This window comes from Bufo bufo, chromosome 11, assembly GCF_905171765.1.
Source record: "Bufo bufo chromosome 11, aBufBuf1.1, whole genome shotgun sequence".
In the NCBI taxonomy this organism is placed as follows: domain Eukaryota; kingdom Metazoa; phylum Chordata; class Amphibia; order Anura; family Bufonidae; genus Bufo; species Bufo bufo.
In genome coordinates, this window is record NC_053399.1 from 71,781,623 (window position 1) to 71,804,704 (window position 23,082).

General features: G+C 48.6%; 2 protein-coding genes across 3 annotated transcripts in view; both read left to right on the plus strand.

Moving 5' to 3' along the window:
• The window catches only part of LOC120981622 (NACHT, LRR and PYD domains-containing protein 3-like), a 3,400,916-nt gene that overhangs the window by 123,398 nt on the left and 3,254,436 nt on the right, over window positions 1–23,082 (plus strand). The gene's annotated exons all lie outside the window — the stretch shown is intronic.
• The window catches only part of LOC120981624 (ribonuclease inhibitor-like), a 323,009-nt gene that overhangs the window by 35,452 nt on the left and 264,475 nt on the right, over window positions 1–23,082 (plus strand). For both annotated transcript variants that reach the window (XM_040411195.1, XM_040411194.1), the window contains exon 3: window positions 15,922–16,092. In XM_040411195.1, the coding sequence (XP_040267129.1) occupies window positions 15,922–16,092 (171 nt within the window). The remainder of the gene's footprint in view (window positions 1–15,921; window positions 16,093–23,082) is intronic.

Sequence of the window (23,082 nt, forward strand, 5' to 3'; positions counted from 1 at the left end):
CCATCACACGCGTCCAAGTACTCCACAGCGTGGCTGGCAAGAAAGGGTATAAAAGAAGAAAATCTAATGACATGGCCTCCTTGTTCACCTGATCTGAACCCCATTGAGAACCTGTGGTCCATCATCAAATGTGAGATTTACAAGGAGGGAAAACAGTACACCTCTCTGAACAGTGTCTGGGAGGCTGTGGTTGCTGCTGCACGCAATGTTGATGGTGAACAGATCAAAACACTGACAGAATCCATGGATGGCAGGCTTTTGAGTGTCCTTGCAAAGAAAGGTGGCTATATTGGTCACTGATTTCTTTTTGTTTTGTTTTTGAATGTCAGAAATGTATATTTGTGAATGTTGAGATGTTATATTGGTTTCACTGGTAAAAATAAATAATTGAAATAGGTATATATTTGTTTTTTGTTAAGTTGCCTAATAATTATGCAAAATAATAGTCACCTGCACACACAGATATCCCCCTAAAATAGCTAAAACTAAAAACAAACTAAAAACTACTTTTAAAATAATTCAGCTTTGATAATAATGAGTTTTTTGGGTTCATTGAGAACATGGTTGTTGTTCAATAATAAAATTAATCCTCAAAAATACAACTTGCTCTTTTGTTTTCAATAACACACGGCCGGGTGGAAACTTCCGCCTGGCAGTGTGTTCGGTGACGTCACCGGCTCTGATGGGCGGGCTTTAGCGCTACCCTAGCTGTTTTACTGGCTAGGGCAGCGCTAAATCCCGCCCATCAGTGCCATTGACGTGACCGGGGTTCCTGGCAGCCCCATGGTGAGCCCGGTACGTCACCGGATCTCCAAAAAATGCATTTGCCCTGCACGATTTAGCGCAGGGCAAAGGAGAGCATCGGAGCATGAACTGCTCCGATGCTCATGTCAGGGGGACTGCAGGGGTAAAAATGGAGGAATGTCCGGGTTCAGCTCTGAACCCGGACAACCCCTTTAAGACGCATAAAAATGTCCCCTGATTAAGATACATATTTTTTGTGGGAATTTTAGTCATTGATCCCCCTCTAGTATGTCACTGTCCATGTTGTGGGACTATTTGTGCACTTCTACTAAGTATTCCATGGCTGCAAATAGGACCTGAAGGTTTTTTCTAGTTCGCCTGCCATTAAAGTGAATGGGGCCCGCCATGAGCGGTTCGCGAACATTTGGTCGCGTTCGCAAATCGTCCCGGCCAATGTCCATCACTACTTAGGCGCCAATTTATTAAGACTACACAAATATAATGCTAGAATATAACATGTGTGGAAGCCTGATAGACAGCTCCAAATCAAAAATACCACACATATCAAGATATAATACAAATCTTTATTATTGAATCCAAAACAAGGACGTATACAACACAGTGATATAATGACTATAATAAAATATCAATGTGAGAAGTGTTGGGATGCAGAACAATCCCCCCCAGGATGGTAGATCAGATCAGTAACAATAAGATATCAATCCTGATATAGAATAATGTGGTGGGAAAAAATAGACTGTAAATAATAAGAAGGATATAACATAGTACATAACATAGTAACATAGTACATAAGGCCGAAAAAAGACATTTGTCCATCCAGTTCGGCCTGTCATCCTGCAAGTTGATCCAGAGGAAGGCAAAAAAACCCTGTGAGGTAGAAGCCAATTTTCCCCACTTTAAGGGAATAAAAAATTCCTTCCCGACTCCAATCAGGCAATCGGAATAACTCCCTGGATCAATGACCCCTCTCTAGTAGCTATAGCCTGTAATATTATTACACTCCAGAAACACATCCAGGCCCCTCTTGAATTCCTTTATTGTACTCACATCACCACCTCCTCAGGCAGAGAGTTCCATAGTCTCACTGCTCTTACCGTAAAAAATCCTATTCTATGTTTGTGTACAAACCTTCTTTCCTCCAGACGCAGAAGATGTCCCCTCGTCACAGTCACAGTCCTGGGGATAAATAGATGATGGGGGAGATCTCTGTACTGACCCCTGATATATTTATACATAGTAATTAGATCTCCCCTCAGTCATCTTTTTTCTAACGTGAATAACCCTAATTTTGATAATCTTTCAGGGTACTGTAGTTGCCCCATTCCAGTTATTACTTTAGTTGCCCTCCTCTGGACCCTCTCCAGCTCTGCTATGTCTGCCTTGTTCACTGGAGCCCAGAACTGTACACAGTACTCCATGTGTGGTCTGACTAGCGATTTGTAAAGTGGTAGGACTATGTTCTCATCACGGGCATCTATGCCCCTTTTGATGCAACCCATTATCTTATTGGCCTTGGCAGCAGCTGCCTGACACTGGTTTTTGCAGCTTAGTTTGCTGTTTATTAAAATTCCTAGATCCTTTTCCATGTCAGTGTTACCCAGTGTTTTACCATTTAGTATGTACGGGTGACTTGCATTATTCCTTCCCATGTGCATAACTTTACATTTGTCAGTGTTAAACCTCATCTGCCACTTATCTGCCCAAGCCTCCAGTCTATCCAGATCCCTCTGTAGTAGTATACTGTCCTCTTCAGTGTTAATTACTTTACACAGTTTAGTGTCATCTGCGAAAATTGATATTTTACTATGCAAGCCTTCTACAAGATCATTAATAAATATATTGAAGAGAATAGGGCCCAATACTGACCCCTGAGGTACTCCACTAGTGACAGTGACCCAATCTGAGCAGGGACGTGCACACATAGGGCTCAAAGGGGGCTTGAGCCCCTGCCCCCTTCTGCCCCTGGCCCCTTTTTTTCCCCCCCACTTACTCAAGTGCCGTGCGTGCGCCCGCCCAGTCCGCGCGTGCCGGGACCGTGCGGCGCTTTCAAGCTGCAGTGTTCAGTGCTGCAGTCAGCGAGGTCACTGGTCACGTGTGGCGGCGTGGCGAGCAGGGAGCCTGTCTGGAGCAGTGGAGCTGAGCTTACAGTCACCGGTCTGTGAGCAGAGTGAGCTTGTGTCTTGCGGTGCTTGTAAACTGTGAGTGCCACTGCCACTGGAGGGGGTTGGTTGGAAAAATGAACGGGGGGGGGTGGAAGATGTCCTCCTGCCAGGCCCATGGGGAGGGGGAGAAATGTGCCATTGGGGGGAGAGCAGATGTCAGGCCAGGCTCATGGGGAGGGGGAGAAATGTCCCATTGGGGGGAGGGGGGAAAGATGATGTCCCCCTGCCAGGCCCATGGGGAGGGCGATAAATGCGCCATTGGGGGCGGTGAAAGATGTCCTCCTGCCAGGCCCATGGGGGGGAAATGTGCCATTGGGGGGGGGGGGGGAGATGTCCTCCTGCCAGGCTCATGGGCAGGGGGAGAAATGTGCCATTGGCAGGAAGATGTCCTCCTGCCAGACCCATGGAGGGGGAGAAATGTGCCATTGGGGGGGTGGAAGTAAGATGTTCTGCTGCCAGGTCCAAGGAGGGGGATAAATGTGCCATTGGGGGGGAGTGCTTCCATGGAGGGGGCGAGAAATGTGACACGAAGGGGGGTGATGTAAAAAGGAGGGGGTGATGTGACATGGAGGGGGAGAAATGTGACATTAAAGCCGGAGGGCATCATTGGGGGCACTTTTTACTGGCTCATTATTAGGTGGCACTATGGGGGCACTTCTTGCTGGCACATTATTGGTGAGCACTATAGGGGCATTTACTGAGGGGTATGTTATATGGAGGGCTCTGTACAGTGGCATTTTATACTGGTGGACATTATGGTGGGTACTATGGGGAAGGAGGGAGAGGAGTACTATAGGGTCATCTCTGGGGGGCCCTAAGAAAGGGTATTTTATGCTTGCAAACTATGGGGGACACTGAGGGCATCTACTGGGGCACTATATATGGGGCATTTTATACTGGTTCATTATGGGGGCACTAGGAGGAAGGGGGGAGAGGAGCACTATGGGGCATTTACTGGGGGCACTATATAGGGGTATTTTATACTGGCACATTATGGGGGACACTAATGGAACATTAGCTCAACTGGGGGCATTACAAGGGGGTATTTTTTGCACTGTCTATTATAAGGAGAGTTATTTCTACTGGGGGGGGGGGGGGCATTATGGTGGGCTTTATTACTCCCCCATGGTATGACCCCCTAGTAGCAGCACCAGCCTCTCCCTGCTCTGCTATCCCTCTGCCCCTTCTACCAAATCCTTATTATGAAATCTTTCTCATTAGGATAAAACACATCAGCTCCACAGAGCCCCCGGCCAAAGTGTTGAAGTGGCGTCCGAGATCCCCAAGGGCCAAGCCAAGTAATTGTAAGTTTTAATGTGAAATATGTTTGTTATACACATATAGCATACACTGTGCCACACAATATACAGTATACCTCTACACAGTGTAGTCTGTTCTATAAGCACCACACTGTTTTCTGTCAGCCACCACAATTTTTTGAAATTATGACAAGCGCCCTTTTTTTTTTACTTAAGCCCCTGCCCTTCAAAATGTCTGTGCACGTCCCTGAATCTGAGTATGTACCGTTAATAACCACTCTCTGTTTTCTATCATTGAGCCAGTTACTTACCCACTTACAGACGTTTTCTCCCAGTCCAAGCATTCTCATTTTATATACTAACCTTTTATGTGGTACAGTGTCAAATGCTTTGGAGAAGTCCAGATATACGACATCCATTGATTCGCTGCTGTCAAGTCTAGAACTTACCTCCTCATAGAAACTGATTAAATTAGTTTGACATGACCGATCCCTCACAAAGCCATGCTGATATGGCGTTATTTGCTTATTTCCATTAAGATGCTCTAACATAGCATCTCTCAGAAAACCTTCAAACAGTTTACCCACAACAGATGTTAAACTTACCGGCCTATAGTTTCCAGGCTCTGTTTTTGGACCCTTTTTGAATATCGGCACCACATTTGCCATGCGCCAATCCTGTGGGACATTCCCTGTCAGTACAGAGTCCGCAAATATCAGAAATCAGGGGCTGGCTATGACATTACTTAATTCCCTTAGGATACGGGGGTGTATGCCATCCGGTCCTGGCGATTTGTCTATTTTGATCTTTTTAAGTCGCTGTTGTACTTCTTCCTGGGTCAGACAGGACACTTTTAATGGCGAATTTATTTCAACATTCAGCATTTCATCTGACAGTTTATATTCCTCAGTGAATACATTGGAGAAAAAAATATTTAACAGCTTTGCTTTCTCCTCGTCGCTCTCTGCGACTCCCCCCTCATTACTCTTTAAAGGGCCGACACCTTCAGATTTATACTTTTTAACATTTATATAATTGAAGAACATTTTAGGGTTAGTTTTACTCTCTTTGGCAATTAATCTCTCGGTCTCTAGTTTGGCCGCTTTTATTAGTTTTTTACATGTTCTGTTTTTTTCCTTATAGTTTTTCAGTGCTTCCGTGCTACCCTCCTGTTTTAGTGTTTTATATGCTTTCTTTTTGTCATTTATTGCTTTCTTTACAGTTCTGTTTATCCACATTGGTTTCTTTTTGTTCCTTAACCTTTTATTCCCATACGGTATGTACCTCTCACAATGAGATTTTAGGATGTTTTTAAAGATGTCCCATTTTGTGGCTGTATTTTTATTTTTGAGGACTTTGTCCCAGTTAGTTAGGCCAATGGCCTCTCTTAGTTGGCTAAATTTAGCTTTTTTGAAGTTTGGTATTTTTGTTCCTCCCTTTAGAAACGCTCTTTTGAATGATAATTGGAAGGTTATTACTTTAAGGTCACTATTTCCCAGGTGTCCCCCAACCTGCACGTCTGTTGTTCTGTCAGGTCTATTGGTTAATACTAAGTCCAGTATGGCCGTCCCTCTAGTCGGGTCCTGAACCAGTTGGGAGAGGTAATTGTCTTTGGTTATTGCCAAGAATCTGTTTCCTTTATGAGATATACAAGTTTCAGTTTCCCAGTCTATATCTGGGTAGTTGAAGTCCCCCATAATAACCACCTCATTATGATTTGCCGCCTCGTCTATCTCGTTTAGTAGTAGATTTTCTGTGGACTCTGGTATATTAGGTGGTTTATAGTAAACTTGTCACGGCTGAGGATGGGGGAAACTCTCAGCCGTGAGGTGCCAGGTGTTGAAGTAGCTACTCGGCCATGAAGCCACAGAACAGGGAGCAGGTCACCTCCTACAGCGTCCCTACCCTGACCCTAACTCCTAACCTGCATGGGCCGACCTTTAAGGTAGGAGGGCCCATGCGCCGGAACCTCGGAGCCCTATCTTACCCTCCGCAGATCCCTGAGCTAGGAGCTGGGTAAGGCAACCTACTCCTCCTTGACACGGAGGAGCAGGAGCCTCAATGGCCAAGCTGTTGGGAAAAGGGGGACAAAAACAGCAATACGGAAATGGCAGGTGAACAGACATTCACCAACCTGCCACAGCCCTGCTGACTGGATCCCTAAACAGACAGGGATCCAGAACCGTTATGCTGCACAAACACATATGAAAATCCCAACAGACAAACTTGCTACAACACACACATAAAGACATAGGCATACATAAAACTTTAACTTAAACCTCAAACTATGAACTCAAACTTAAACTATGACCACAGTGGTGGCTCTCACTGGCGGATGACAAACACAGGAGGCTGCTATCAGCAAGCATGCTGAAGCAACCTACTGAGCTCTGCAAGAGAGAGGGTCTTTATAGGCCCAAGTGGCCACACCCAAGGATTGGACACACCCAGTGACATCACACACACACTGGGAAGGAAGTTAACCCTTCCAGTAACACAGAAGGGAAAACAAACATACAAAAAGGGAAAGTGCACACAATAACTAACAACACAGTGCACACAACACACACATCTAACAATAGGGTTGCTAGGTGTGACCGCATGCCAGGGCAGCAAGCTACCTAGCGACGCTCAGGCTGCTCAGCTGCTAAAAACAACACTGGTTGTCCGCGGCAACCACAAGTGAGGCCACAGACAAGCGGCCCTCACCCGTGGTTGAATGCCCATACAAAAACCGCAGACAACCGCATGCGGTAAGAGGAGTCACGGTCATGGGCATGGCCGTGACACTCCCACCCCTCAAAGCCCCCCCACCAAAAAAAAAGGAAACTGGTGAGGAACTCACACAAGGGGATGGGAGAAGGAGACGTCCACTCTCAAGACATGGTTCCAGGAGGTCACTGTCAGCTGCATCCTCTCCCAGCTCACACTAGCCAGTCCGACGAGGCCTGCAGCCCGCACCAGCGACAAGGAATGGAACCACAGAGAGTGGACGAGGGGACTCTCCACTCACGTCCCCACTCCAGTCGCTGCCAGCAGACACTCCTAACCAGCACGCAGCCGGACCACTTACGGAGTGCTGCCAGCAAACGACCAGAGATGGGAACATGGAGAGGGACGAGGGATCCCCAACACGGACACGGAAGGTAAGGTGGCGGGGAAAGCCACCAACCGTGCCGTTAACGGAGATCCCCCAGGAACGCTCTCCCCCAGGAGAATGCGCATGCAGGCCACAAACAGATGGCACTGCATGCTGCACCCTCTTTCGAAGGCATGCATACCGCATACCAGACACACACCACGTGTAGTAAAATCAGGGGGACGCCACACGAGGCAACGGTGAAGGGATGGCGGGGAAACGCCACTCACCGCGCCTTCAGAGGCGAAACCCCCAGAACGCTCTCCCTCCGAAGAGCGCGCATGTACCCCTTCGCAGACGGCGGTACATGCTACACCCTCTTTCGAGGGAATGCATACTCCCACCCCTCAAAGCCCCTCCCAACAAAAAAAAAAAAGGGGAAAGTTGGTGAGGCATAAGAAACAGTGGGAGGGGGGGAGGGGAAAGACAAACAAAAGGGGACACCAACACGGACAACGGTGAGCGAAGAATGGCGGGGAATGCCACTCACCGCGCCGTAAATGGTGAACGCCCCATAACGCTCTCCCTCCGGAGAACGCGCATGCACCCCATCCGCAGATAGCGGTGCATGCTTTACCCTCTTTCGAGGGAACGCCACGCGGGAAGCCTCTGTGGTCATACTGTCACGGCTGAGGATGGGGGAAACCCTCAGCCGTGAGGTGCCAGGTCTTGAAGTAGCTACTCGGCCATGAAGCCACAGGACAGGGAGCAGGTCACCTCCTACAGCGTCCCTACCCTGACCCTAACTCCTAACCTGCATGGGCCGACCTTTAAGGTAGGAGGGCCCATGCGCCGGAACCTCGGAGCCCTATCTTACCCTCCGCAGATCCCTGAGCTAGGAGCTGGGTAAGGCAACCTACTCCTCCTTGACACGGAGGAGCAGGAGCCTCAATGGCCAAGCTGTTGGGAAAAGGGGGACAAAAACAGCAATACGGAAATGGCAGGTGAACAGACATTCACCAACCTGCCACAGCCCTGCTGACTGGATCCCTAAACAGACAGGGATCCAGAACCGTTATGCTGCACAAACACATATGAAAATCCCAACAGACAAACTTGCTACAACACACACATAAAGACATAGGCATACATAAAACTTTAACTTAAACCTCAAACTATGAACTCAAACTTAAACTATGACCACAGTGGTGGCTCTCACTGGCGGATGACAAACACAGGAGGCTGCTATCAGCAAGCATGCTGAAGCAACCTACTGAGCTCTGCAAGAGAGAGAGTCTTTATAGGCCCAAGTGGCCACACCCAAGGATTGGACACACCCAGTGACATCACACACACACTGGGAAGGAAGTTAACCCTTCCAGTAACACAGAAGGGAAAACATACATACAAAAAGGGAAAGTGCACACAATAACTAACAACACAGTGCACACAACACACACATCTAACAATAGGGTTGCTAGGTGTGACCGCATGCCAGGGCAGCAAGCTACCTAGCGACGCTCAGGCTGCTCAGCTGCTAAAAACAACACTGGTTGTCCGCGGCAACCACAAGTGAGGCCACAGACAAGCGGCCCTCACCCGTGGTTGAATGCCCATACAAAAACCGCAGACAACCGCATGCGGTAAGAGGAGTCACGGTCATGGGCATGGCCGTGACAAAACTCCTATTAGTAAATTATTGTTGTTTTTAGCTCCATGTATCTCTACCCACAGTGACTCCACATGTTCATGTCCCTCACTTATATCTTCACGGAATGTGGGCTTTAGACAGGACTTTACATAAAGGCAAACCCCTCCCCCTCTCCGGTTTTGACGATCCTTTCTAAACAGAATGTAACCTTGTACATTAACCGCCCAGTCATAGCTATCATCCAGCCATGTCTCAGTTATTCCCACTATGTCATAGTCCTCCTCACACATCACTAATTCCAGCTCCCCAGTTTTATTAGTCAGGCTTCTGGCATTAGTATACATACATTTGAGAGGTTTATGTATATTTTTTACCCTACACCTTTCCTTCGGAACTGTTCTAGTCCCTCCTTCCATTCATCCCTCAGTCCCACTACCTTGCCCCCGGTCTCTATCTGCACTATCTTCCCCTTCTATAGTGTAATTACCCTCCCCCCCAGTCTCTAGTTTAAACACTCCTTTAACCTTCTAGCCATCTTCTTCCCCAACACAGCTGCCCCTTCCCCATTGAGGTGCAGCCCGTCCCTACGATAGAGCCTGTAGCCGACAGAGAAGTCGGCCCAGTTCTCCAGAAACCCAAACCCCTCCATCCTACACCAGTTCTTGAGCCACTTGTTAATTTCCCTAATCTCCCGCTGCCTTTCTTGTGTGGCCCGCGGTACAGGTAGTATTTCGGAAAATACTACCTTTGAGGTCCTTGCCCTAAGCTTTTGACCTAAATCCCTGAAATCATTTTTAAGGACTCTCCACCTACCCCTAACTTTGTCATTGGTTCCGATATGGACTATGACCGCTGGATCTTCTCCAGCCCCTCCCAGTAATCTGTCAACCCGATCCGCGATGTGTCGAACTCTAGCGCCAGGAAGACAGCACACTGTTCGGCGATCACGGTCTTTGTGACAGATTTCCCTATCTGTTCCCCTAATAATTGAGTCTCCCACTACCAGCACCTGTCTGGCCTGCCCTGCTCTCCTGGTCCCCTGCTTACCGGAGCTGACATTCCCCTGACTGGCAGAGGAAGTGTCCGGCTGCGGCAGTGCCGTCCCTGGACTGATATGCCCCTCATCTGCCAAACGTGCAAACTTGTTGGGGTGTGTCAGATCAGGGCTAGCCTCCCTGGCACTCTTCCCTCTACCCCGCTTTCTAACTGTTACCCAGCTAGCTACCTCACTTTCCTCAGCCTCCTCTCTGTCACCCTCCCCCTTATCTACCCCAAAGAGTGCTTGCTCGGTGAGAAGCAAACTCTTTTGCAAATTGTCAATGCCTCTCAGTGTTGCAACTTGCTCGTTTAGAGACTCGATTAGCGATTCCAAACGGGTAATTTGCTCACATCTTGAACAAAGAAATACACCCTGGAACGGCTGTTCCAGGACTGCATACATCATGCAAGATGTGCACTGGACTGCGTTGTCAATTGTGCAACACATACTAAATGGGGATTACACCACAAAAGCAAAAAATACAATACAATGTAGTAATAAGAAACTGCCTAATTGCAGTCCCCCACTGAAGTCCCTAAATCTAAAGTCACTTAATCTTAAGTCACACACTTACGCAACCACACTTAATCAACCACGTGTCGCGGTCAAACTCGCATTATATATCTCCTTATATAAATATAAATGCAGCTCAATATACCAGCCTGGTTTGTTTCCCCTCTGGACTCAAAAAGGCTGTGCTGCTCTTACTGCTGAGTTTTTATAGTCTCCTAATTAGACAGCCACACCCTAATTAAACAGCCACACCCTAATTGCTTACCTGTGCAACCCCTGGAGAAGGAAGGGAAAAAAAAAAAAAAATGTTATCACAGCAAACAATACAATCAAGCACAGCCACTCATCAATGTCCACAAATAATTTAGCTCTCAGATACTCCCTCACTTAATCTTAAGTCACACACTTACGCAACCACACTTAATCAACCACGCGTCGCGGTCAAACTCGCGTTATATATCTCCTTATATAAATATAAATGCAGCTCAATACACCAGCCTGGTTTGTTTCCCCTCTGGACTCAAAAAGTGTATGATAAATAGTGAACCTAAAAATACATAATAATCATGATTAAATAAATATATAAAACCATTAAATTAATTTAGTGTGTTCACTTTTGGCACCATTCACTCGCACTTTTTGCACTATGACACTTGCACTTTACTTTTATAACAACTTGATGTAATCATAGTGGATCTATATGCCTGTCAATTTCACTAGGGTATTTAATGTTATAATGGGAAAAAATTAAAATATGTAATAAATCCCAAAAAGTATAAGTAATCTATTGATCCCAAAGTGGGAGAGCTGGACAAGCACAAACCGGGCAGTAATCTCCATGTGAACACAATCCCATAACTGGCATAACTAGTTCTACCCACAAGCCAATATCATGTAGGTAGTGGTGACAGAGGGAGGCCAATCCACAGTAAAATAAGTATATGTAAAGTACCAAGGATCGGCTGGAATAACAGCCAACCACCCAATTATTGAGGACACATGGCCAAACACCACTAAAATACATGCATTGGTGGTCCAGGAAAAGACGAAATGGAATTAAATAATAATAAATAGTAGTGCAGAGTAGTAAGATGTAGAATACTGACCAAACTGGGGGGCCCAAGAGCCCGACGTACATTTCACAAACGCGCTTCCTCAGGGGCGTGTCAAACCATCCACTATCCTTCCTATATATACCCCTCCCATTAAGTCCACTCATAAAGCACCTGGGCTAATTGGAATCGCTGGTTAGTCTCGCAATGATGATCCGAACCTCGTCACCACAAAGGTCACGCGACGTTCATCACATGACAAAGTCACATGATCAGAACACAGTGCAAGCGCCGCGCCTCATCACGCGGCATCAATAGAATGACACAACAGAGGATGATGTTACCGCCTCAAGAGGGACAGTCTGCGCCATTTAGGGAATTGGCAACTTTACCCACAATAATAGGTGACCCGGGATTCATTAATCAGAACCTAAAATACATATTTGATAGGAGCTGACTTGATCACGCTAATAATAATTGTACCCAATGGAACAATATAATTCATAGCTCCTAAATATCTAAAAGACATAATTCATGACGATCACAGAACACAGTTAAAGGGGTTGTCCAGGTTCAGAGCTGAACCCGGACATACCCATAATTTCACCCCGGCAGCCTCCCTGACTTGAGCATTGGAGCAGTTCATGCTCCGATGCTCTCCTTTACCCTGCACTAGATCGCGCAGGGCAAAGGCTCTTTTGTTTACAATCACACACTGCCGGGCGGAAGCTTCCGCCAAGCAGTGTGTACGGTGACGTCACCGGCTGTGATGGGCGTGCTTAAGCGCTGCCCTAGCCGTTTTACTGGCTAGGGCAGTGCTAACGCCCGCCCATCAGTGCCTATGCAGAGCCCAGTATGTCACCGGATCTCCAAAAAATGACTTTTCCCTGCGCGATTTAGCTCAGGGCAAAGGAGAGCATCGGAGCATGAACTGCTCCGATGCTCAAGTCAGAGGGGCTGCCTGGGTGAAAATGGAGGTATGTCCGGGTTCAGCTCTGAACCCTGACAACCCCGTTAATACATACATATGAAAATTACAAGACTAAACATATAACTCTAAATGTAGTGTATGATAAATAGTGAACCTAAAAATACATAATAATCATGATTAAATAAATATATAAAACCATTAAATTAATTTAGTGTGTTCACTTTTGGCACCATTCACTCGCACTTTTTGCACTATGACACTTGCACTTTACTTTTATAACAACTTGATGTAATCATAGTGGATCTATATGCCTGTCAATTTCACTAGGGTATTTAATGTTATAATGGGAAAAAATTAAAATCACCCGAACCGCGAACTTCAGAGGAAAAGTCGACTTTGCAGTTCAGGTTCGCTCAACCCTACACAGGAGGACAAGTTAAAAAGCTGCGCCATCTTCCTCTCTTACTTGTGGTATATGGGGGGGAGCTCGTCTGCACTGGGTTCGTGCAGTGAGCGGATGGACACAAGGCGCAATTCACAACCCAGTTGAGGATACGAATTATTTTTTATTAATTTTTTGGTTAGCAAAGACGACGCGTTTCGGGGTACGCAGACCCCTTTATCAAGTCTGTGTCCTTGTCACCGTAGGCTAATTGGAGGTCACTCTTGTTGGAGGTCCCTTTTTAGGGGGTGTATGGCGGTCCGCACTGCTTAGTGATGCGGCCGTGAGTGTCCTCCTGTGGTAGCGCTTCTGCACGTGTAGCCAGCGTGTAGACACCGCTGGCTACACGTGCAGAAGCGCTACCACAGGAGGACACTTGTGTCCATCCGCTCACTGCACGAACCCAGTGCAGACGAGCTCCCCCCCCATATACCACAATTCGCACCAAAGTGGCGGCTTGGCTCCCGCCCATGGTCAACTTGGACGATAATCGGCTGCACCAACCCATATCACCCCTACGATTTTACCTCCACCCGAAGTGTACTACCAAAAGTACAACCAAACCAAGGTGAGTAGAACCCACTCACCCTGGCTAGGAGCAAACAACAACATAACTTGTCAACCACCACTCATGAGCGCCTTCTCCCCTTTTCTCTTTGGCCATTTAATCATCCTCTCTTACTTGTCAGGGATAATGATCATGAATGCAGTTTAATATGATCTTCTGATGAATCTCTGTAGGAATGAAGTTTATGAGGAGACATGGGGATGTGGGTAATGAGCAGCAGCACTTGTTTACAGTCTCCATTACCACAGCTTCACATTACCACAATCTGTCCTGTCCGTCCTCTCCGTACTTCATGTCTCCTCATGAACTCCATTCCCACAAAGATTCAGCTGAAGATCTTATCATCTGTATTCAGGAACATAATCCCTGACAAGCAGGGCAGACAGGAGGATTAGGCAGCTTTTTACCTCAGTGTCGTGAAGTAACCTGTCCTGCTGTGTGATTAGGACAGGTTCTGTGTGTACTAATAAGACGGCGGCCATTTTATTTCTCCTAATGATTGCTCCCAAGTAGTGTTGAGCGCGAATATTCGAATATCTAATTTTTTTAGCGAATATCGGCACTTCGCTAATTCGCGAATATTTCGAATATAGTGCTATAAATCCGATATTTCGAATATTTTTTTTTTTTTTTTTTTTTTTTTTTTTTTTATTGTTATATTTTTTTCTTTCCCACTTCCCAAAAGTAGTTCTTACCTGTCCTTAAGATTCCTGGCTTCCTGGCTGCTCCAGTCAGTGCCCATTGCCGCTTCTGATGACTTCCGTGCTCATGTAGTGTCCCCATCACCATGGGAACGTCTTCATACTAGAATGTACTGTCGGATTTGAGAATTACGCTGAAATCGCAATTTGATTAATTCAAGTTATAATAATTGAATTGCGATTTCAACTTAGCACTGCTATTTTCCATATTCGTTAATTCTAGCTAATATCATATGGAATATAGCAGTACTATAGTTGGCTTGGTAGAATTAGCGAATATGACGAATGTATTCGTCATATTCCTCAAAACGAAGATAACGAAGTATTCTCCATCTTCGTTTTAGCTACCTATTCGTCAACTTCGCTAATTCTAGAATGGCGCAGACTGTCCCTCTTAGCGAATTAAACACATCCGCTATACACTGTACTGCTCTGTAATACCAAACACATCTTCTATACACTGTACTGCTCTGTAATACCAAACACATCCTCTATACACTGTACTGCTCTGTAATACCAAACACATCCGCTATACACTGTACTGCTCTGTAATACCAAACACATCCACTATACACTGTACTGCTCTTTACTTGGTGAGCTGTGAGGAGCTGGCAGCGCTCTCCTGAGTTCCGGTTAGTACAGCTGGGAGGTGCCAGGAGTCGGACCCCCACAGATCTCATATTAATGATGTGTCCTGGGGATAGGATATCAATTTCCAGTTTCTGGATAACCCCTTTAAACTCTTCAGCAGACCCCTATATGATAACATAAAGGTTCTGATGATCTCTTTAACACATCAGTCGGATGAAAACACAATCAGTAATGTCCTTCATGTCTGAGAAGATCAGCGCTATCACTAATACCTGCCCCCCGATGTATAACACATAGTGGGAGCAGTGACCCCCTCCCCGGATAACACACAGGTAAGTGTTCTAGGACTGACCTCATCAGAACCTGCATTGTGGCTCCACATGGAGGAGGTGTCATATGTCCTGAGAGACATCTGGAGGGACAGGAAGGACACATCTGCTTCTATGGGGTGGATTATGGGTCTGAGCAACTCCCAGGTTATACAGAGCTGTAATATGTACATGAGCCCTTACCACTATAGAGCGCTCATCTCTGCCTGTGCTACATTACAGCTGTATGGCGGTATTATTACTGATGACCCCGGCTGTAATTTACTGCTCGTTATCAATAAGTAATAATCAATAGCAGCAGAATCCAGAGAAACCCTGAATGTAGTGTATTGTCTACTAATAATCCATCTCCCAAATAACTGACTGAGCGAGGGCAGAGCCACATGTGTCCTGTAGTAATGTGAGGAGAATAACGGGGGCCACAGGGGCCACAATAGATGGTGGAGGAAGGAGAATGGAGGCCACAATAGATGGTGGAGGAAGGAGAATGGAGGGCCACAATAGATGGAGGAAGGAGAGCTCTCAGCAGCAGATGACGCTGACACAAGTTCCTCCAGCTTTATGACTATTGTACATTCATGTGCTGCCATCATCACTGATTTATGACATGCCATAAAGTGAGGACATTCCTCAGGGGTTCTGGATTTCTAGGACATGGACATATCATATAGCTGCCGCCATTCCTGACATCCACCACACACAAGAGGCGGCTTCTAGTGATGACATTTATGGATTTTACTAACAGCCGGGGACATTTTCTCTCCACAGTCACAATCTACAGATTTTATACTAACGCTCTGTGGACGCCTCACCCACATCTCATCTTCTTATTCTTACAGTTTGGTTGGTAATAATCTACCAGACACTTCCTGCATCCAGTTGGCATCTGTAATAAGGAATAACCCGTCCCTGAAGATACTTGACCTGTCTGGTAACAGTCTGTCTGGTCCTCACTTCAGTGACTTGATGAAGACTCTGTCCAGTCCGACCTGCAGGATAGAGGAATTACTGTGAGTATAAGAGACTAGACATTAAGCCCGTTACAATAACGGGTGCTAGAACAGTAGTGCTGGCACTGTGATGGGGGATCTGTGGATCACACTGTTATGGGGGTATCTGTGAATGGTACTGTTATGGGGGGATCTGTGGATGGCACTGTTATGGGGGATCTGTGGATGGCACTGTTATGGGGGGATCTGTGGATGGCACTGTTATGGGGGATCTGTGGATGGCACTTGACGGAGGTATTGGTTATCTGCCGTCCGACCCCTAACACTCCCCTTTCTTCCCCCAAATCCCCGAAACTATCTCCACCCATCTCTCAACTCAACCTGCCCCCAAATAACACACAGACACCGAGCTTGGAATAAATTGGCCACAGCAGCCGTTTTTTATTAACAAATAAACATAACATTTAATGGGGGAGATCCTTGAAGCCCCCAAACAACTGCAAATACCCCACTGGGTGAGCCATCTTGCCTCCAGCCGTTGCCCTCCAGCTCAGAAGCGCCACTGAATGGCCCCTTTAAAATCCGTCACCACTGGGAGTCCAGCCCCAACCATGGAGCCCTCCCAGCATCCTCCTCTGTGAATATGACCAACTTCAAGGACCTCCCCCCGCCACCAACGCGAAGACTTGACCGCCTTAAGACTGAGCGTTCCTCCACAAACGCAAGGCCACCTCAATACCCTCCTGGATTGCCAAGCTCCACATGTCCAGACCAACCGCATTTAAGTGCACACCGTCAGCCCGCCAAAACCCCCCCACACACTTCTCAAGCTCCATATGCCTCACTGCCACCGCCCCATTCCTGGCCATGAATCGACCCATTGCCCGGTTTACCTTAACACGGGCCCTGTTCACACCCTCCACTGACTGTGCATCCCTCCACACCATCCTAGGAACTATATCGGACCATACCGTCACCATCCACGGGAACAACGCCCATATCCTCAGCAAATCAAATTTAATGCCCTGCAACAACTCGCGGAACGGCCGCGCTACCAGGTCATTCCCTCCCACATGCAAAAGCAACACTTTGGGTGCCCTATCCTGCCTCACAAACCTGTGAATCTCCGGCAACACCCCCGCCCAAACCATACCCCTCCGCCCTAGCCATCTCACCACCGCCACGGACCTCGGGAACCCCAACTGCTGACCATCCGGCCGAACCGCTGCCCGGACAGCCCCCCAAAAGACACAAGAATGTCCGAGGATCCACACTAGGGCCGGCACTGCATCTGCAAAGAAAACAAACCAAGAACAACCAATAATGACATTGCATACATAAACCGTCCACCTACCAGCCCCCCCGGCCGTTTCCTTACAAGCTATGCAAACGAATATACGATCTAAACCGAACAGATTCCCACCGCCCAATCCTTTTTATAATCTCGTCGCCTAACCCCCACCTCGCCGCTTCCGTTGCCGCCCCGATTCTAAACGAATGACTCGAATACCCGTCAGGCCCCAAACCCAACCGAACCAAACATTTCGAAAAAACCGCCGCAAACTGGAAACGCGACAAAAAAGAATCATCCCCATGCACTAACAACGGCAACATCTCGCTCCTCCTACCTTCCCAGTATTCACGTAAACTCAGCACCGGACACATAGCGCAATCCGGGACCCCAAACAACACTACCCTCCGCCCCCGTCCTTCCGCATCTGTCTTAGACCGGCGAATAACGAACTCCAGCCTGTCCTGAGATAGCTCCACATCCATCCTCTGTAACCCCCCTGCCTTACGCACCGTCGGACTAACCAATTCCCCCACCCGTAACGCCCCAAAAAACGCCAATGAAAAGGCCAACCGGAACAAACGAACCTCCGAGGCGGAAGTACACACCACCCCCAGTTGCTCCCCCAGTCTTAACAATAACCCGAAGGACACAGGTCTCCTGCCATCACTCCCTGTTCCTGCCCTGCGCCACCCCTTCAACGCCCGCATCACCAAAAATGACTTAGTCACATCCGGCTGCTGTCTACACTTAAAACCGAACGCCAATCCGGCCATGCAACTATTCATTTTTGCCACGGACCAGCCTTCCTCTCTACAGTGACCCACAAACAACAACATCGGAACCTCTAGCTCCCCCTCCCCAACCCCCAACTTACTGCACCAATCCTCCCAGTACTGCCACGATTTTAAATACAAATCCCACGTCTTAGGCGCCAGCGATGCCTGAATGAGACTTGCTACCGTTCTCACAGTGGAACTGAACTTTTCTGTCCCGGAACACTTCCCCCCACAACACCACCGCCGCCACAATGAGAAAAAGTTGCAACAAGGCCACATTCTTTACCCAACCTCTTTCCACCCAGCTGTCAGGCCACCGGCCCGCACACCACTGCCCCCGGCAAAAGACCCCAAAGCCCTCGCTCCCCGCTGCATCCGAAAACAACTCAAAATCAAACGAATTCATCACATCACCCATAAACAGAGAGCGACCGTTATAACATTCCAAAAAGGAACCCCACACCTTCAAGTCCGCTCTCAACTCTTTCCCTAAACGAACATAGTGATGTGGTGTGACCACCCCCGCCGTCGCCATAGACAACCTCCTACAAAACACCCTCCCCATAGGCATAATCCGGCATGCAAAATTGAGTTTTCCAAGCAGCGACTGAAGCTCCCGCAACTGCAGCTTTTTCAAACGACACGCCCTCGCTACCTCCCCTTTCAAATCCTCCAACTTATCTAAGGGCAACCTACACTCCATCCTAACCGTATAAATCACAATCCCTAAAAACTCAACTCCGTGACCGGCCCAACCGTCTTATCCGAAGCCAACGGGACCCCAAAAACCCCAAACAACGACTCTAATGTATGTAACAACAATGCGCACACCCTAGACCCCGATGGACCAATACATAGGAAATCGTCCAGGTAATGAATAATAGACTCACAACCCGACGAATCCGCCACTGCCCATTCCAAAAATGAGCTAAACGCCTCAAAGTACGCGCAGGACAGGGAACAGCCCATAGGCAGACACCTATCCACAAAAAACTCCCCCCCCAAAAAACACCCCAACAAATGCAAACAATCCGGGTGAACCGGCAGCAACCAAAACGCAGCCTTGATGTCAGTCTTTGCTAACAGCGCCCCCCTCCCAAATTTCCTAACCCACTGCACTGCCGCGTCAAATGAGTTATAAACCACCGAACACAAGGCGGGGTCTATACCGTCATTGACCGACGAGCCCTTCGGAAAAGACAGGTGATGAATAAGCCGAAACTTATTCCTCTTTTTCTTCGGAACCACCCCTAATGGCGACACCCGTAAATTCGGCAATGGTGGGTCCAAGAATGGGCCCGCCATCCTGCCTAGACTGACCTCCTTGCTAAGTTTCTCCGCCACCACCTCCGGATGCTCCAACGCCGACCTCAAATTTTTCTTAACCAACATCGCATCGCACTGAACAAACGGGATCCGAAAACCAACCCAAAAACCTTCCCGCAATAAGGCTGCCGCTTCCTTAACCGGATACCTGTCTAGAAACGGGCCCATCTTTCCCAGACGTACCGGCGTCTCCCCCTTTGCTAGTAAAATCCCCCCCCCCCTCTGTCTGTTGCCCCTAAAGCACCGCGCCGCCCCGTGCGACCCTCCGCACACCGAGCACTCATGTTTAAATTTACACTTTGCTCCGAATTTGCATGTCCCATCATTGAATGCGAAATAAAGCCCTTTGCTGATGCTGGCGCGACATTGGACTGCCCCCCGCCTCCTGCATCCCCCCGAAAGGACTGGCCCTGTCTCACCGGCGCAGTAACCTTTAACCACAAAGTGATATCCTTGTGGTCCCACTTTATCTCGGGCCGCACCGCCTTCCGCTGCCGGAACTGTTCGTCGTACCGCAGCCACGCTATCCCCCAATACACCCTGTACGCCTCCCCAACAGCATCCAAATAACAAAACAACGCCGAACAGCACTCCAGCGCCTTCTCCCCAATCACACTCGCTAATATCACGAACGCCTGCAGCCAGTTCGTAAACGTCCGCGGTATCAGCCGTTACCTCCGCTTCTCTTCCTCCTCCTTCTTACCCTCATCCCGTCTCACCCTATCTAGGTTAAACTTGTCTAAGGGAAGCAAAGAAAAAATCTCCACATACTCCCCCCTCCAAATCTTTTCCCTCACCTCCTGCTTCAAATGCGCCCCCAATGGGCCCTCAAAGCAGACATATACCTCCCCTGTCGCCCTATCATCCATCCGCACCGTCTCCTCCTCCTCCGCACCCCCCGCCTGCGTTTGCACTGACGCTACCGCAGACCCTACACCTGAACTGGCCCCCCCAACCCCACTCGCTCCCCCAGAAAACCCGGACACCCCCCACGCTGGTAACGGAGTCGCCCCCCCCCAATGCCCCAGCCCGCAAGCAAACCCGCCAGCCCCCCTAACAATTGCCCTAAACCCCTGCTAATATCTACTGGGGACCCCCCAACACCCCTAGCCCCCCCAACAATCTGCGCTAATGTTCCCCAAGAGGCCTCACCTGGCTGCCTGGGTGCTGTGTCCCCACCAGCCGTAGATACGGACTCCAGCAGATCACTCCTCCGCATTGCCGCCTCTTCATCCAGTCCCCTAGCCAGCCCCAGGCTAGAGACGTTAGGACATCCATCTTCCCGGGCTGCAGCAGACCACAGAAGACAGGGGCCTGCCGCCGGACACCATGGAAACTACAGCAGCCCCGTTCCTCCCGCCGTCCTGTACACGCTGGGAGGTCTCAGCCTCCAATCCTGGGCTGGAGACCCCCACACCTGGTCCCTCTCCCCCGCCGTCCATCAGTGAAGGCAGAGGTGACCGGGCCCAGCCACCTCGCAGGCTCCGCCTACCAGCCGGATTCCTCCCACGCCGGGGAGTACTTGAGGAAGCGGTCCCCGCCGACCCCCGGCGTGGAGGGTCCCTTGAGGGGCTCCGTTTTCGGCGCTGAGCCTTGGTGGGGGGCTGAGACGTTTTAGAAGCCTCCGGGCTGTAGCGCGCCGGCGGCCTGGCCCGCCGCGGCCGGATTGACATTGGCTGAGGCCCAGCTGGAGCCTCTGCCGCCCCCTGGATCATCTGCTGCACCTGCGCTTCAATCCAGTCGGCGCCGCAGACCTCCGCCGCTGCCCGCAACCGAGCGATGGTCTCCTCTAGCTGATCCATGACGGTCACACGCTCTCAGTACAGGTACCAGCTCTTCTCAGGATTTGCACAAAATGGCCCCGGTCCTCCTCTCTGCTACCCTATTTAACCCCTTAACCACACCCCTACGCTTAAACCACCAAATCCCCCTTTTCCCAGATCCCTCCTCCCATCTCCTCTAAACTCCACCTAACCCACTACCTGGGGTCTCCCTAAACCAAACCCCCGTCATGATGCCCTCCCCTAAGGCTACGCCCCTCAGTCCGGCCATAACTGTTATGGGGGCATCTGTGAATGGTACTGTTATGGGGGGATCTGTGGATGGCACTGTTATGGGGAATCTGTGGATGGCACTGTTATGGAGGGGATCTGTGGATGGCACACTGTTATCGGGGTATCTGTGAATGGTACAGTTATGGGGGATCTGTGGATGGCACTGTTATGGGGCGATCTGTGGATGGCACTGTTATGGGGGGATTTGTGGATGGCACTGGTATGGGGGGGGATCTGTGAATGGTACTGTTATGGGGGTATCTGTGAATGGTACTGTTATGGGGGGATCTGTGGATGGCACTGTTATGGGGGGGAACTGTGGATGACACTGTTATGGGGGGATCTGTGGATGACAGTGTTATAGGGGATCTGTGGATGACACTGTTATGGGGGATCTGTGGATGGCACTGGTATGGGGGGATCTGTGGATGGCACTGTTATGGGGGATCTGTGGATGACACTGTTATGGGGGATCTGTGGAAGGCACTGTTATGGGGGATCTGTGGATGGCACTCTTATGGGGGTGCTGTGGCTGACACTGTTATGGGGCTGGTCTGTGGCTGACACTTATTGGGGTCTGTGGCTGACACTGTTATGGGGGTATCTGTGGATGACACTGTTATGGGGCTGGTCTGTGGCTGACACTTATTGGGGTCTGTGGGTGACACTTATTGGGGTCTGTGGCTGACACTGTTATGGGGGTATCTGTGGATGACACATAGCATCTTATGCTATGTGTCATCCACAGATCCCCCCATAACAGTGTCGCTGTTTAGTGTGAATGTAATGGCAGCGGGGCCCGGTGCAGTCACTGTATCGCATCGGCCCCGCTCAGAGTAGTAATACTTTGAATAACTGTAATAATAATAACGATCTTCACTTCTTCACTTACTACAGTCGTGGCCAAAAGTTTTGAGAATGACACAAATATTAGTTTTCACAAAGTTTGCTGCTAAACTGCTTTTAGATCTTTGTTTCAGTTGTTTCTGTGATGTAGTGAAATATAATTACACGCACTTCATACGTTTCAAAGGCTTTTATCGACAATTACATGACATTTATGTAAAGAGTCAGTATTCGCAGTGTTGGCCCTTCTTTTTCAGGACCTCTGCAATTCGACTGGGCATGCTCTCAATCAACTTCTGGGCCAATTCCTGACTGATAGCAACCCATTCTTTCATAATTACTTCTTGGAGTTTGTCAGAATTAGTGGGTTTTTGTTTGTCCACCCGCCTCTTGAGGATTGACCACAAGTTCTCAATGGGATTAAGATCTGGGGAGTTTCCAGGCCATGGACCCAAAATGTCAACGTTTTGGTCCCCGAGCCACTTAGTTATCACTTTTGCCTTATGGCACGGTGCTCCATCATGCTGGAAAATGCATTGTTCTTCACCAAACTGTTGTTGGATTGTTGGAACAAGTTGCTGTTGGAGGGTGTTTTGGTACCATTCTTTATTCATGGCTGTGTTTTTGGGCAAAATTGTGAGTGAGCCCACTCCCTTGGATGAGAAGCAACCCCACATATGAATGGTCTCAGGATGCTTTACTGTTGGCATGACACAGGACTGATGGTAGCGCTCACCTTTTCTTCTCCGGACAA